The 16,878-nt window shown below is 46.7% G+C and overlaps 1 protein-coding gene across 9 annotated transcripts in view; it reads left to right on the plus strand.

The window, feature by feature from the left end:
- Positions 1-16,878, plus strand: part of CDK11A (cyclin dependent kinase 11A) — a 54,062-nt gene that overhangs the window by 2,419 nt on the left and 34,765 nt on the right. For 5 of the 9 annotated variants that reach the window (XM_056542251.1, XM_056542254.1, XM_056542247.1 and 2 more), the window contains exons 3-6: positions 5,552-5,667; positions 10,703-10,836; positions 11,949-12,087; positions 14,993-15,150. In XM_056542251.1, coding sequence (XP_056398226.1) covers positions 5,552-5,667; positions 10,703-10,836; positions 11,949-12,087; positions 14,993-15,150 — 547 coding nt within the window. Of the gene's footprint in view, positions 1-5,148; positions 5,238-5,551; positions 5,668-10,702; positions 10,837-11,948; positions 12,088-14,992; positions 15,151-16,878 lie in introns of all 9 variants that reach the window. The other 4 variants (XM_056542252.1, XM_056542253.1, XM_056542248.1 and 1 more) reach the window with 2 other exon arrangements.

Genomic DNA, 16,878 nt, shown 5'->3' on the forward strand with positions numbered 1-16,878 from the left:
TAGCCAAAACTGGGAGTGCAACTGAGACAGAGAAAATTAACATTTGAAGCTTTTCCCATGGTTTTGTGTCCTCTCCTAGTTTTGACTAAAATACTGACCAAATACCCCCTGCCTTGATGAAATACCACATGTTACATGCCTATTTTACTTCTATGCATTGAAGTTGTGAATTCCACAACAGAAATTGACATGGTACAGACTTTAATATCAGCGCCACTTATTTCTGTATGGATACTCAAGTTTCCAAAAGATAGGACAATAAGCAGCACTCCAGTATCCAAACAATAAGGTGGTTAATTTACTCATCCGTCATTAAAAAGGCACTTTGTACTGACGGATGTGTGAATAAATCCCCTTATTGTTTGGATACTGGAGTGCTGCTTATTGTCCTGTAATTTGGATTCTTTGAGTTTCTGTGGGGTCGTGGTCAGACCCTTGGACCTAGCTGAGTACACGGACAGTTGGGCTGGGAGTCCTTTCACAGTGCTGCTCACGCCCTATTTATTCTATCCTACTCAGGGGTGGTACTGTAGTCTTTTACAGGTTTTACATGTGCAAACAGCTTTAAAGTGCTACTATCATGACCCTTGAGCCTTATAACCGAACACCATTATGCTAAATAAGTTTAGAATTGTAATTCAGCATTTCCTTTGCCTCCTTTATAGCAGCTTTTAACTCCTTAAGGACTGAGGACGTACATGTACGCCCTGAGTACGTTCCCGTTCTATAACGCGGGGCCATGGTTAATAGCGCGCGGCACTAATCGCGGTGCCACGCGCTATTAACCCTTTATACGTGGTGTTCAAAGTTCATCGCCGTGTCTAAAGTGAAACTAAAACGCTGCCGGTTAACTCCGGGGGCTGTTCAGGACCGCCGCAGCGAAATCGCGGCGTCTTGAGCAGCTGTAGGACATGAGGAGGGTCCCCTTACCTGCCTCCTGATGTCCGATTGCCGAATGACTGCTCAGTGCCTGAGATCCAGGCATGAGCAGTCAAATGGCAGAATCATTGATCAATGATTTCCTATAACACTGCAAAAAAAAAGTGAAAAAAAAAAGTTAATAAAGATCATTTAATAAAAGTTTAAATCACCCCCCTTTTCCCATTTAAAAAAAAAAAACCTGTCTAAATAAAATAAACATATGTGGTATTGCCGCGTGCCGAATGTCCGAATTATAAAAATATATTGTTATTTAAACCGCATGGTCAATGGCGTACGCGCCCAAAAAAAAAATTCCAAAGTCCAAAATAGCGTATTTTTTGGTAACTTTTTATATCATGAAAAAATGAATAAAAAACGATCAAAAAGTCCGATCAATACAATCATGGTACCGCTAAAAACTTCAGATCACAGCGCAAAAAATGAGCCCTCATACCGCCCTGTACGTGGAAAAATTAAAAAAGTTAAAGGGGTCAGAAGATGACAATTTTTAATGTATAAATTTTCCTGAATATAGTTATGATTTTTTCCAGAAGTACGACAAAATCAAAGTAGGGCATCATTTTAACCGTATGGACCTACAGAATAAAGATAAGGTGTCATTTTTACCGAAAAATGTGCTGCGTAGAAACGGAAGCCCCCAAAAGTTACAAAATGGCGTTTCTTCTTCAATTTTGTCGCACAATGATTTTTTTCCCCCCATTTTGCTGTAGATTTTTGGGTAAAATGACTGATGGCATTACAAATTAGAATTGGTGGCGCAAAAAATAAGCCATCATATGGATTTTTAGGGGCAAAATTGAAAGGGTTATGATTTTTTAAAGGTAAGGAGGAAAAATAAAAGTGGAAAATTGCTCCATCCATAAGGGGTTAAAATCCTAATTTTTTTTCCCAGCTATCGCCAATAGTCAGATAGGTGTGGCCAGTGGTTCACAGTGCCCTGGGGCTGCCACGCCTATTTCCTCTATGTAAGTGTTGGGACCGCTGTGTGATTGGCATCCAGGTCCCCAAAACATATGCCCTCCATCACTCCTATGTGCCTGCTGCGAGTTCATTTAGGGAGCACTCGCTCCTGATGCCTTCCTGCTTAGATGGCAGAGAGTGAACAGGCTCTCTGCTCCTAGCATTACTCACACTCTCTGAGCAGGGAGGCGAAAGGAGCGAGCACCTGCTCAGTAAACTTGCTGTGGGCACCAAGAAGCGATGGAGGGCCCATGTGCTGAGGGCCTGCTTGTCAATCACACAGCAGTCCCAGCATTTACGTAGATGACAGAGGTGTTGTGGCCCCGGGCATTGCGATCCCTTGTCCACGCCTATTTGACTGTTGGTGACTGCCAAAAAATAACAAACGTTTTTTAGGATGATTAAAGCTGCTATAAAAGAGGCAGAGGTAATGCTTTAGCATACTGGTGTTGGGTAATAAGGCTCCAAAGTCATGACAGTTGTGTTTTAAACGGGCACTGTCAGATAGAAAAACTTTTTATGTGTTGTACATCTTGGCAAAACATTAACCTTTCTAATATACTTCATAAGAAAATGTTATTTCCTTTTTTTTATTTATAGAAATCATGTCTTATAAAATCATAGCTTTGTCCAAGCTGAAGCACAGGCATGGACAAAGTCCAGTAAATGAAGGTGGGCTAGCACTCCTCTGTGCTCCCTCCTGTCTGATAGCACTCCTCTGTGCTCCCTCCTGTCTGATAGCACTCCTCTGTGCTCCCTCCTGTCTGATAGCACTCCTCTGTGCTCCCTCCTGTCTGATAGCACTCCTCTGTGCTCCCTCCTGTCTGATAGCACTCCTCTGTGCTCCCTCCTGTCTGATAGGACTCCTCTGTGCTCCCTACTGTCTGATAGGACTCCTCTGTGCTCCCTACTGTCTGATAGGACTCCTCTGTGCTCCCTCCTGTCTGATAGCACTCCTCTGTGCTCCCTCCTGTCTGATAGCACTCCTCTGTGCTCTCTCCTGTCTGATAGCACTCCTCTGTGCTCCCTCCTGTCTGATAGCACTCCTCTGTGCTCCCTCCTGTCTGATAGGACTCCTCTGTGCTCCCTCCTGTCTGATAGCACTCCTCTGTGCTCTCTCCTGTCTGATAGCACTCCTCTGTGCTCTCTCCTGTCTGATAGCACTCCTCTGTGCTCTCTCCTGTCTGATAGCACTCCTCTGTGCTCTCTCCTGTCTGATAGCACTCCTCTGTGCTCTCTCCTGTCTGGTAGCACTCCTCTGTGCTCTCTCCTGTCTGGTAGCACTCCTCTGTGCTCTCTCCTGTCTGGTAGCACTCCTCTGTGCTCTCTCCTGTCTGGTAGCACTCCTCTGTGCTCTCTCCTGTCTGGTAGCACTCCTCTGTGCTCTCTCCTGTCTGGTAGGACCCCTCTGTGCTCTCTCCTGTCTGGTAGGACCCCTCTGTGCTCTCTCCTGTCTGGTAGCACTCCTCTGTGCTTTCTCCTGTCTGGTAGCACTCCTCTGTGCTTTCTCCTGTCTGGTAGCACTCCTCTGTGCTTTCTCCTGTCTGGTAGCACTCCTCTGTGCTTTCTCCTGTCTGGTAGCACTCCTCTGTGCTTTCTCCTGTCTGGTAGCACTCCTCTGTGCTTTCTCCTGTCTGGTAGCACTCCTCTGTGCTTTCTCCTGTCTGGTAGCACTCCTCTGTGCTTTCTCCTGTCTGGTAGCACTCCTCTGTGCTTTCTCCTGTCTGGTAGCACTCCTCTGTGCTTTCTCCTGTCTGGTAGCACTCCTCTGTGCTTTCTCCTGCCTGGTAGCACCCCTCTGTGCTTTCTCCTGCCTGGTAGCACCCCTCTGTGCTTTTTCCTGCCTGGTAGCACCCCTCTGTGCTTTTTCCTGCCTGGTAGCACCCCTCTGTGCTTTTTCCTGCCTGGTAGCACCCCTCTGTGCTCATTCCTGCCTGGTAGCACCCCTCTGTGCTCATTCCTGCCTGGTAGCACCCCTCTGTGCTCTCTCCTGCCTGGTAGCACCCCTCTGTGCTCTCTCCTGCCTGGTAGCACCCCTCTGTGCTCTCTCCTGCCTGGTAGCACCCCTCTGTGCTCTCTCCTGCCTGGTAGCACCCCTCTGTGCTCTCTCCTGCCTGGTAGCACCCCTCTGTGCTCTCTCCTGCCTGGTAGCACCCCTCTGTGCTCTCTCCTGTCTGGTAGCACCCCTCTGTGCTCTCTCCTGTCTGGTAGCACCCCTCTGTGCTCTCCTGTCCTATCAGACAGCCGAGAGCACAGAGGAGTGCTAGACCATCGTCACTTACTGGACTTTGTCAATGACTGTGCTTCAGCTTGGACAAAGCCATGATTTCTATAAAAAGAAAATCACATTTTCTTATGAAGTATATTAGAAAGATAAATGTTTTGCCAAGATGTACAACATATAAAAAGTTTTTGTATCTGACAGTGCCCATTTAAATTCTTAAATGGACTTACTGGTAAAGTTTTCCCTAATTATTACTCATTATGGGGTAAGACTCTAGTGAATACTCTCTTGGCTACATAGTAGGTTTGTGTTTCCCAACTTGGGTGACTCCACCTGTTGCAAAACTACAACTCCCAGGATGCCTGGACAGCCAAAGGCTGTCTGGCCCTGCTGGGAGCTTTAGTTTTGCAACAGCTGCAGTTGCACTGCTTGGTAAACACTGTAGTAGATAAAGGTGTCTTCTCACCTGTGATCTTGTGACATTACTAGCTGTAGGAAGACATTATTGTAGTTGAGACAATGGGGCAGATGTGTCAATCTGTTTGCAGAAACTGTCTTATTTAACCATAACAACCGATCGCAGCTCAGCTTTCATTTTACCCAAGCAATTTGAGCAATGAGAGCTGAGCTGCAGTTGGTTCTATGGGCAAATACGTTTTTGTCTCGGATAGTTTTAATAAATCTGCCCCATTGTCCTGTGTATGTTTAGTAATGGATTACATGCTTATGCAGTACAATGGAGGAGGTCTTTAGGAGATCCAGTATTGTCCCTTTCAGAAAGCTGTAAGCAGAATTTAACAATTTAAAGGGGATATTTACCTGTGCTGAGGTTCAGTTATAATGCAGTTTTAGATATAGCTGACAAAATACTAGATAACTTTGAGAGCCAAAAAGCCAATTTGGCTCAGTTTCTACCAACCATCTTCACTTTTTGGTGACATGAGGAAGCATGACAAATGCTGGATTTTTTTTCGGTTGTTGTCGGGTGCTGTGGTTAAATAGCTGTTTATGCCAAATGACAGATCTGTGGCCTAGTCTGGGCTTCCATTGATGGGATGCAAATCGATTGAGATCGCAGGCATCGTAGGCCCCAATGGCGTCAAGGACTGAAGTAAGTGATTACATTCTGCTTCCAGCTATCTGACAGGTAGAATAAATGGAACGCTGCCCGTGCATGCACGGTGCATGCTGTTCATTCTGCGCCACAATTTTTTTGTGTTTTTGTGATCAGCAGGGGTCCCAGCAGTAGGGTCATAACTGATCCGATAGTTATCCCCTATTCTGTAGATGGGGAATAACCCTTTGACATAAAATTACCCTTTTGAATTGCACTATTGAACAAAGAGTTGGTATTGTAGTGGATGCTAAAGTCTTACTTGCCTTTAATTCTGTAATTTCTTACATTACCATTTATTTCTTTCAAAGGCTGATGATCGTGATTCCAAGAGAGATTCCTTGGAAGAAGGGGAGTTGAGAGATCACAGAATGGAGATTACGATTAGAAATTCTCCTTACAGACTTGAAGATTCACTGGAAGACAGGTACATACAAGTGATGCAATTATATATGCAATTTCTCGGTTGGCTCCATTGGGGGACACAGAGACCATGGGTATATGCTGCTGATACTTGGAAACAAAAGAAAGTCGACCCCTACTGGCAGGATATACTCCGCCTACATCCTCTGAGCTAATCAGTTTTAGCTTAGTGTCCATAGGAGGCAGACACAGGTCTGGAGTTCTCAAGACCTGGTCTTTTTACTTTCTTATTTTTTTAGTTTAAGAACGTGTATGTAGATTTTTTTCCTCCCTTTTTTTCTCTGTTTAGGTGAGGGTTCAGGAACATAGCGCTCACTGTTCCCCCTGTATGTTAAGAAGGGGCACAGGCATAGAGTTATGCCCTCTCAACCACTTCTCGCCACCGGTCAGCACCTGGGGTCGTACCTTGGGTCCAGGTCCCCCTACCTTCCCTGCTCGTCTCGCTGTGTCAACCCGGCATGATGCAGGTGTTTAATAGCTGGCTGATGACTTTGCTAGATAAGTTTTCTCGCGATAGGGCGGGTATAGACTGCTCCATTTTCTTTTTGTTAACTTCTCTTGGCTACCACCTATGTCCGAACTCAGACCCGATTTACTCTTGTGTGGGCTGCAAAACTAAAATGCCTGGTGGTTCTGCTGAATCCACATGTCCTGCCTGCATCACTGCGCACCCCTGTCCTCCTGTTACTTCCTCCCAGAATGTCCCGCCGGAGGATTCCCCCCCCCCCCCCCGAATGGGTTTCCTCCCTATCCCAGTCAATTTCCGACCTGGCGCGGGTTTCCCGTTCCGTGGTTACTGCCTTGGAAAGATCTTCCTTACGCCCTAAAGTGTTATCCTCTGGCTCTTCTCCAGGAATCTAGAGCTGGGGACAGGCGCTCTCCTCTTCAGTCTCGCTTCTCCACCCTGGCTTCTGCTTCTGCTCTAGGGGTCACTCTCCTGGTCGCCATCCTAGATCTCCAGGTCTACGTGCCAGGTCCGCCTCGCCTTCATCTAAGGCTGCCTCCACCCACTCCAATTTTCCTGGAGAGCTGGAAGATTCTGTCTCTGATCCAGAGGACCGACATGGTTGACATCTTGGTTTCAGCAATCAGAGACACCTTTCGCCTAGAGGACCCCGGAACTTCGGACCCAGCTCCAGAAGTTTCCTTCAATCGCTCCCGTCGCTCTCCTAAGGTATTCAGCTCTCATACTGAATTTGACACCTTGCTGGAAGCGGCATGGAAGCATCTAAACAAACGCTTCCAGGGTACTAAGAGGTTTCAGGCGCAGTTTTCCTTTGCCGAGGACCTAATTGCTAAATGGACGACACCGCCTGCTGTGGATCCCCCGGTTTCCCATCAGTCAAAATCGACTACTTTACCATTAGCGGATCCTTTAAGGATCAGACGGACAAGATGATTGAGAATCTGGCCAAGTTCGCCTTTGAAGCGACTGGTTCATCCTTGCTTCCTGCCTTTGCTTCTGCTTGGGTGGCCAAAGCCCTTTCTGTTTGGGCTTCCCAGCTCCGCCAGGGCATTTTGTCTAGGGCACCTTCGGGAGATTTGGCGGATCTTGTACTCCACGTCGCCAATGCTGGAGACTACTTGTGCTCTGTTTCCTTGCTTTCTGCCCATTGTTAACCTGGTGGGGATTCACCACTCAATGGGGCTGAAGGCTTTGGACGCCGATGCCGCTTCTCAGAAGTCTCTCACGGAACTTCCTTTCTCCGGGACCCGACTCTTCGGAAAGTGCCTAGACAAGATTATCTCCTAGGCTACTGGAGGTAAGAGCTCCTTACTACTGCAGAACAAGTCCCGCCATATCGATTCCCGATGGAAGTCAACTTCCTTTTGGCCCTTTCAGTCTTGGGTCGGACAGCCAGGTCGGCGCCCTCCAAGGATGGGAAGGTTCCTTCCTTCAAGGCACGCCCTTCCTGGAAGTCGCATAACCATTCTGGACGCTTTGCAGCCAAGTCGGGCACCTGTAAGCCTCCCTCCGCTTGAAGGGATGCCCCTACCCTAGAATTCTTTTTGGGAGGGAGGTCGTTTGTCCCTGTTCCGGGACGTTTGGCTGGCTCAGGTACAGGACTCTTGGGTCCGAGATGTTGTTTCCAACGGCTATTGGATCAAGCTTGCTTCCTTTCCAAGGGACCTCTTTTTTTCGTTCTCGACCTCCACGTTCTTCTTCCTTGGTGGCAGCTTTTCGGGTCGCACTTCAGACCCTTCTCACTCAGGGAGTGATCTTCCCAGTTCCTCCCGGGGAGCGTTTCTCAGGTTTCTACTCAAATCTTTTTGTCGTCCCAAAAAAACGGGGGGCTCCGTCCTCCGTTTTGTGGTGGTGTCCATTGATCACGGAGAATTTCTTTCATCGGTGGATATCCGGGACGCATATCTTCACGTCCCAATTTTTCCGGGTCGTCAGCGGTATCTCCGCTTTACTGTTCCGGAGGGCCATTTTCAGTTTGTGGCCCTTCCCTTTGGCATAGCCACGGCCCCAAGGGTCTTCTCCAAGGTCCTGGTGGCGGTTATCGCCATCCTTCGAGCCCAGGGTGTGTCTGTGACCCTTTACCTGGACAACCTCCTGATCAAGGCTCCAACCATGGACCAGAATCAGCAGAGTCTCCTCCTCACTCTTCAGACCTTGTTTTATTTCGACTGGGTAATCAACCAGGGAAAGTCAAACCTGACTCCCACCCAGTCCCTAATCTTTTTGGGACTCCAGTTCGACACGGCGGCCGCCGGACATGGCCGCTCTCTGTCAACAGGTGTTCGCCTTCTCTGTCGTCTTTTTCCAGTTTCCATTCGATACTGCATGGAAGTCCTGGGTCGGATGGTGGCGATCATGGAAGCCGTCTCCTTCGGCCAGTTTCATTATCGTCCTCTTCAGCTAGCCATTCTGTTCCGTGGGACAAGTCTCCGCTTTTTCTCGATTGAAGGATTCTTATTCTCCTCCTTCATTGGGAGCGACTTCTCCAGAACCGTCCTGTTCGCGTCCAGTCGGACAATTCCACGGCTGTGGCGTATGTATATCACCAGGGCGGCACTCGGAGCCCCGCGGCGATGTCCAAGGTCTCCAGGATCCTGCTCTAGTCAGAACTCAGAGTTCCCTCCAACTTGGCGATTCACATTCCAGGAGTGGACAGTTGGGAGGAGGACTTTCTCAGCCGCTCCTCTGCCAACCCCGGCGAGTGGTCACTTCATCCGGAAATCTGCAACCTCTGGGGGACTGCGAATGTAGACCTCTTTGCATCTTGCCGCAAACAGAAAGTTCCTCGCTTTGTCGCAAAGTCCCACAATCCTCTGGCCATGGATGCCTTAGTGATTCCCTGGTCGCACTTCGTCCTCACCTATCTCTTCCCTCCTCTTCCTCTCCTTCCCAGGGTCCTGAGGAAGCTCAAAGCAGAGGGCGTCTCCGCCATTCTCGTGGCTCTGGACTGGCCAAGACGAGCTTGGTACACCGACGTCGTTTGCCTAGTACTCTCTAAGGGTCCCCTTTACCACCCCAATTTACTGTCACTGCATTTGACGGCGTGGCGGTTGAAACCGCAGTTCTGAGGGCCAGAGGGTTCTCTCCCCAAGTGATCCGCACAATGATCAGGGCTCATAAGTCCTCCTCTGCAAAGATTTATCACTGTACTTGGCGGTCTTAAGTTCTCAAACCTTCTCTCCAGTTGTCTTCTCTTTTCTGTGCCTTCTTTCCTTTTTACAATATGGACTGGCGCAACGCTTGGCTCTCAGTTCCCTTAAGGGTCAGGTATTGGCTCATTCCATTCTCTTTCAGCGCCCCCTGGCGTCCGATCCTCACATTTGCAATTTTCTGCAAGGCATAGCTCATGCAGCTCCGCCGTACAGATCCCCTACTCCCCCGTGGGATCTGAATCTGGTTCTCAGTGCCTTACAAGGTGCTCCCTTTTGAAACTCTCCGGGACATTCCTATTTGCCTCCTTTCCTGGAAGATGGCTCTTCTAATTGCGGTCACTTCCATCCGGATGGTTCCAGAGCTAGCGACTCTCCTGCCGTTCCTCCCCCCCAATTTCTCTCCTTTTTTCACCTCGTGGCAGCAGCATATACCCACGGTCTCTGTGTCCCCCCATGGATCCTCCGAGACATAAATATTACAATAAGCATAAAAATCTACTTATTGTTTCCTAAAGGGGTTGTCCAGTGAAAAACAACTTATGCTCTACCCCAGTGTTTCCCAACCAGGGGAATATAGGGGAAAAGTTGTTTTTCACAGGACAACCCCTGAAAATGTTTGTTTGTTTCATGCATGTTACTTTGGTGGACACAGGAGACCATGGGTATAGGCGGGTGACACGAAGCAAGAAGAGAGTTAGCTCCTCCCTCACAGGCTATACCCCCCCCATGGGCACTGATCTAACTAGCCAATCAGTTTTAGGTTAGTGTCTGTGGAAGGCAGACCTCTTCTGCTCTGAAGATCTGCACCTTATTATTTTAGTTTGTTTTTACCTTTTAGGTGGTGTTTGAGGTTTATCCTTTTGCCTTATTCAGGGTGTTGTCAGTGTTGGATGCCGCCGCTGGTCACCCATCCCCTTCTTCACTGCCAGAGTGCCAGTACTCTACTCACTTAGTGTGAAATTACTAAAGCCGTAACCCTTCACACACCTGAAGATGCCAGAGAGGTCTTGCAGCACTACTTTTTCTACTACTACTGTGTCCTGCCCACTTTCAACATCTTGGCCTCTTCCTAGACCTTGGGGCTCGGTGGCCTTCCTCCCCCGACCTTCCTTACATTGCCTTGAGTCAGTCATATTAACCCCTTCCATGGGTGGCGTACTTCCACTCTGCCTGATCTGCCCCCCCCCCAACACCCCAGACAGATTTTCTCCAGATAACCCCTTTAAAAAATTCATGCCAGATGGCTACAGTACAGGCACATATTAAAGTCCTTTTTAATAAATAGGATTTTATATAAGTTTAGTTCATTAGAATTAGGGGAATTCTGGGAATTGGTATTTTAATTAAGATATATCCATGTGATGGTTGTCCGAGGAGAAGCATAAGTAAAAATAAGATGCTTTGTTTTTTTCAATTCTCAGGGGCGAAGAAGATGACTCCCTGGCTATTAAACCTCCTCAACAAGTTTCTCGAAAAGAAAAATCTCACCACAGAAAAGATGAAAAAAGGAAAGAGAAACGCAGACACCGCAGCCATTCTGCTGAAGGTTCCGGAGGTAATTGTGTATTTTGAAGAAAAATAGGTTATTTACGTGTCAGGAGCTCAAATACATAGAGGGAGAAACACTTAAAGGGGTACCTCGCCCCTAGACATCTTATCCCCTATCCAAAGGATAGGAGATAAGATGTCAGATCACCGCGGTCCCGCTGCTGGGGAGCCCCGGGATCCCTGCTGCGGCACCCCGCTCTCATTACAGCACAGAGCGAGTTTGCTCTGTGCGTAATGACGGGCAGTACAGGGAACGGAGCAGCGTGACATCATGGCTCCGCCCCTCGTGACTTCACGGCCCGTCCCCTTAATGCATTGACAGGGGCGGGCTGTGACGTCACGAGGGGGCGGAGCCGTGACTTAACTATGCTATGCTCCGGCCCCTGTACTGCCCGTCATTACGTGCAGAGCGAACTCTCTCTGTGCTGTAATGAGAGCGCGGTGCCGCAGTGGGGATCCCAGGGCTCCCCAGTAGCAGGACCGCGGCGATCTGACATCTTATCCCCTATCCTTTTGGATAGGGGATAAGATGTCTAGGGGCGGAGTACCCCTTTAATTGATAATTTTGCCATTTCCACCAGTATGTGGTCGAACTTAAAGGGCTGTTGGTTGTGTTCTTGGACTGGGCCTGATATTATTATACAAATGTGGTACCTGTAATTAACACAACATTGTATGTTCAAGGTATAAGTCAGCTCTGGCGATGAAACCACTGTGTTCTGACACTTCTATCATAAGCATTAAGAGTTTTTATATGAATATTGCATATTTTAACCTTATGCCACCCATGTACTAAAACAACAAATTCCAACATAGTGGCCTCAGCTACTATCCTGGCACTGCAGCTGTCCTATCTTCCAGTCCACGCTCCTGTGCTGTTCTTCCAATGACTGCACTTTGCGTTGTGATTGAGCGAGCAGGGAGTGGATTGTCTTTGGAAGAACACAGGACATGATAGAATATGATGGCTGCAGTTACGCTGGGGAAGCAGGTGAGGTAAGAATAATACATTCACTGCTGTATGTAGGACATTCACAAATAGTTACTAACTATGGATAATGCAATTGTAGAAGATTGATGCCTTGCACTAAGCACCCTGTGTTGTTTCTTATAAAATAGGTAAATATATACGCGTGAAGGAGAAGGACCGAGATCATGATAGACGAAAAAGACACAGAGAAGAACAAGATAAAGTTCGCCGTGAGCGGGAGCGACAGAAGAGGAGGGAGCTAGCCAGGGAGCATTCTAGAAGAGAACGGTAAGAGAGGGTTGGATGGTTATTTGTATTTGGCAGATCGAAATTCATTTTACTATTCAGAGTCAGTAAACTGCACTTAGACTACAGCAACCTGTGTAGCAAATGTTTTATAGATATAGCCTGCTCCAACTTTCAAGTTGGCTCACTAGATGTTGCGCACATGTCTTTGCAAGGTGTAGGGGCAACTGCCTTTGAAAGCATTGCATTTTAATAACGTGATTAAGTCACTAGCTCGCACATGACATGGTGGCCGATTGCTTTATATTTACTGTCATCGGCGCGTGCACATGTGAAGCAATCGGCCGGCTGTACGAGCCATTGATAATTTGGTGACATGACCAGAATGCTGCCGGTTACACAACTGTTGTCCTGCAGCTGTTCTCATCTGCCTTTGGCTGTCTGGGCTTGGTGAGTTGTAGTTTTGCAACAGCTGCAGAACCACAGGCTCATCACTGTGTCCCCGACCAGTAGCTGCTGCAAAACTACAATTTCCAATCATGCTCTTGGCTGCCCTAGAAGTTTTGCAACAGCTGGAAAGCCACATGTTGGCGGACATAGCTTTTGTTTATGAATTTTTTTTTACACAGCTATAGGAAAAGACCAGACTATGTCAGACGGTGGAAATAATTTATTTTTTATTTTTTCCCAAAAAATGGTGAACAAGGGTCTGCATGGGATGTTTTTTATTTCAATAAGTGTTTTTTTATTTAAATAAACGTGTGTGCCAACACTTTTTTTTTTTTTTTTTTTCTTGTTTTGTGACTTAGTAGTTGCCGCCAAGCTGCCACTGCTTGGATTGTTCCTGTCTGGGAAAAAAAGTGTTGAAAAAAAAAAAAACTTAATGGAAATTCCTCCGACACCTTGTTTACTATTTTTATTCTTTCTGCGTTTTCCTGTAAAAATTAAAAATGTAAACAAAGGGGAACAAATTGAAAACCATACTTCTCTCCAGCAACATTCTTGTTGACAAGAGATTTCCTGGGCAGAAGTAGAAAGTTTTTGCCACACGGTGCAGCACAATTTGGTGCACTGTACAAAAAAAACTTTCTGCTTCTACCCGGGATACCCTGTGGCAGTAAACAGTCAGCAATGATTCTCCTGGTCTGTCGCTGTGCGCCCAGCTGGGGAATCTACTGTACTATACATTACATTACGTAGAGCTCTGTAATGTGGCCAGTACCAATGGGACACTGGAATATCCCGCCAACACAATCATGTTGGTGCTGACTACATTTGTGTATGGCTCCTATCCAAATGAATAGGCAGCCATGAGTACAACAAACAGCTGCTGACCACCTTGTTCGACTAGTGATATTTTGATTTGGGGGCAGATTGTATTTAACAAAGCCATGTTTGTGGTTTTAAGTGGAGTTGTACTTCCGTAATAGAGTACCTGTGGCAAACCCCAAAAAATTTAGATGTTAGCGTTATTAATTAGCTTAGGGTGTCCTGATCAAACAGTTTCTTGATACACCCTCTCATTCCAGAGATAGGAGGGTTTACTATTTGTCTGACCATTCAGGGAATCGGTCAGATGGGCGTGAACTTAATTTTAATAATGGCCGTAATTGTCAGGTGATGGGGCAGCATTATACAGTCAGGGGATGCGAATGTTGTACATTGAGAGGCTTCTATGCCTAATATACCCATCACCTGATATTTACTCATATTATTAAAATGGAGTTCCCCGGATTGTCGGACAAACTATAAACCCTCATATCTCGTGACCTGAAGGAATTGTCAGCAAACTGTAGAATGATGTGTGTTCAGGACTCCCTAAAATATTTAATGATTATGTCATTTCATTTTTTTGGGGTTGGCTACAGGTCCTCTTTAAGAAGGCTGAAATTTCTGCTACTGTCACATTTATCAAATTGAGGCTTACCGAAATCAATGGGCTTGCCACCAGAACAACCTTATTTACATGCATGAAATTCATTGTCGCAGAAATTTCTGTAGGAAATCGGCACCATATAAATATGTCTAAAGAAGTATGTACAGTGGTCCCTCAAGTTACAATATTAATTGGTTCCAGGATGACCATTGTATGTTGAGACCAGAACTCTATGGAAACCTGGTAATTGGTTCTGAAGCCACCAAAATGTCATCCGAAAATAGAAAAAAGTCAGGATTAAACAAAAATAAGTAGATAACTAATAGAGATAAAGCAAATCCTTACATATAAAAGTAAGAAAGATCTGCTGGGAGCTGTAAATCACTATGTCAGTGTTTCCCAACCAGGGTGCCTCCAGCTGTTGCAAAACTACAACTCCCAGCATGCCCGGACAGCCTTTGGCTGTCCGGGCATGCTGGGAGTTGTAGTTTTTCAACAGCTAGAGGCACCCTGGTTGGTAAACGCTGGTCTATGTAGGGTTTCTTCAGAGGACAGGAGTTTCTTCAGTGTCCTGTGCAGTACATGCAATGTCCTAAAAATGTAAAATGGAGCCGCCATCACCTGGTGTCCAAAGGAGCAGCTAACCCTGGTACAGGTAAAGTGTACAGAACATGTAATACCTCCCTGTACTGTAGGGGGCACTACCAGACACCAGTCAGTGCATGCACTTCAGTAATACAGGGGTTTTACCAGTGAATGCCCATTCTAATTGGTCGGTTCTTCCAGCCATTGACAGGTATCACAGATCTGGACTGTCTGTAGCATTGTATGTTGAGTCTGGTTTCAAGTTACAATGGTCCAGAAAAGACCATTGTATGTTGAAACTATTGTATGTTGAGGCCATTGTAAGTTGAGGGATCACTGTACATGTATATTTTTATATGCCTTATTAGTCGGCTCCCATTTTAGGAGTCTCATGTATTAGCATCAATGTTTAAATTGTTACAGTCAAAATCTCTTTCAGGGGATCCTTCTAACCAAAAGATATTTTAAATTCCTTTAACTTTAAAGGAATTTTCCTCTTTCTTCCAGCGACCGTCTGGAACAGCTAGAACGTAATCGTGAGCGTGAAAGAAAACTGAGGGAACAGCAAAAAGAACAAAGGGAACTGAAAGAGCGTCAGAGGAGAGCAGAAGAGAGGCGAAAAGGCCGGGAAGCTAGGAGAGAAGGTAACTCGTACCTGCACCTTAATTGTCCGGTCACTATGGTACTGGGTATATGAAGATCATTTTTATTTTTAGGGAAAGTCTTGCTTTTGCATGTTATATAGTGGTATACAGTCCTGTGACAGTGTAGTGTAGTGGAAGTGCATAAAAGATTAGATTCTTACTGTTGTAAAGGGTACAATACTGAGAGACAATGGAGGTAGTAAAACTGTTTAAGGCTCCATCCCCAGGAGATGTTCCTGGCAACAGCAATGTTGAGGATATATAGTTTAAAAGTGTCACCTGCTGGCGCGGTACGTAGTCCCCTGGATGTGGAGCTATACCCACCTAGTTCAGCTGTAATCCTCGTCCCTTCGCCATGGTTGACAGCCTTAGTGACCCCACTGCTTCCTAAACAGACGGAGCAGAGCGATGACCCGGACCATGCCGGGGTTGTCAGTCACACTGAGGGGCATGATTACAGCCGGAGCCGACGGGAGTAGGTGAGTATAGATCCCCATAGAGGAAAGGTTACGGGGCTAACGGGGGACGCTTTTAAACTAAATATCCTCAACATCACTCCGGGCAGGAACTGTAGATGGGGAGGAAGAAGATTTTACCATATATAATGCGTTGCCATGCTTGATGTATGATTAAATCTAATGCCGGTTCCCTTTAAAGGGGTAGTCCAGTGCTGAAAAACCTATCCCCTATCCTAAAGATAGGGAATAAGTTTCAGATTGCAGGGGGTCTGACCGCTGGGGCCCCCCGCGATCTCTTTTACTGGGCCCTGGAAGCCCACGGCAAGGGGGTGTGTTGACCACCGCATGAAGTGGCTGCCGACACTCCCCCTCAACACAGCGCTATGGCATAGCTGGAGATTGCAGAAGGTAGCGCATCGGCTTTGCCATAGAGTTGTATTGAGGGGGGCGTGTCACCCACCGCTTTGTGCGGTGGTCAACACGCCCCCTTGCTGCGGGCTGAGATCGTACAAGAGATCGCGGGGGGGGCCCAGTTGTCAGACCCCCCCCTGCACGATCTGAAACTTATACGTTTTTCAGCACTTGAGTACTCCTTTAAAGACTTCCTTAAGAGCCACTATAGTACCCAATGGATCCCATTTTAAGTCACTGCAGTCCATTGGGCTCAGGTGGTGTACGTTGTATACCAGAGCATGGTGACTTCTGTTATAAAATGGTACTCCACAATGTTAGTGTGAACAGAGCCCAACGTGTAACAATTGTTTCAGAAAGCGTCTTTTGATCAACTTGGATGCTGAGATCCTCTCTGATCACTGAAATGAAGGTGCAGAGGCGCTCAGATGAGCAATGTGCCCCTTTGGCTTGGTAAAGGGCTCTGCTTTTAGAGGCTGGGTTAGCAGTAAGGGCCTATTCACTGCTATCTCTGCCTCTTCTGATCAAAACTTACATCATGGCTGTCAAAATTTTTCTGAAATTTTAATCTTAGATCCAAAGCTCTTTGCTTTTAAATTTCAAAAGGGTTGGTGCTCCGGTGTTCATTCCCACGTCCCCTGTGTCCCCTATTCACACAGCTATAGAGCGGTGACTGAAGATAGAACAAGATGTATGTTATAAATCAGTGTTTCTCAATCGGCTTCATTGGGGGGCACAGAACCTTGGGTATATGCTGCTGTTGCACGGACAGCCTCCGGCAACAGCTGGAGGCACCCTGGGTGCGAAACACTGTTATAAATTTATGGCTATATAGGGAGTACAGAATTCTATTTACAAG

The sequence above is a fragment of the Hyla sarda genome, chromosome 10 (assembly GCF_029499605.1).
Source record: "Hyla sarda isolate aHylSar1 chromosome 10, aHylSar1.hap1, whole genome shotgun sequence".
Classification (NCBI taxonomy): Eukaryota; Metazoa; Chordata; class Amphibia; order Anura; family Hylidae; genus Hyla; species Hyla sarda.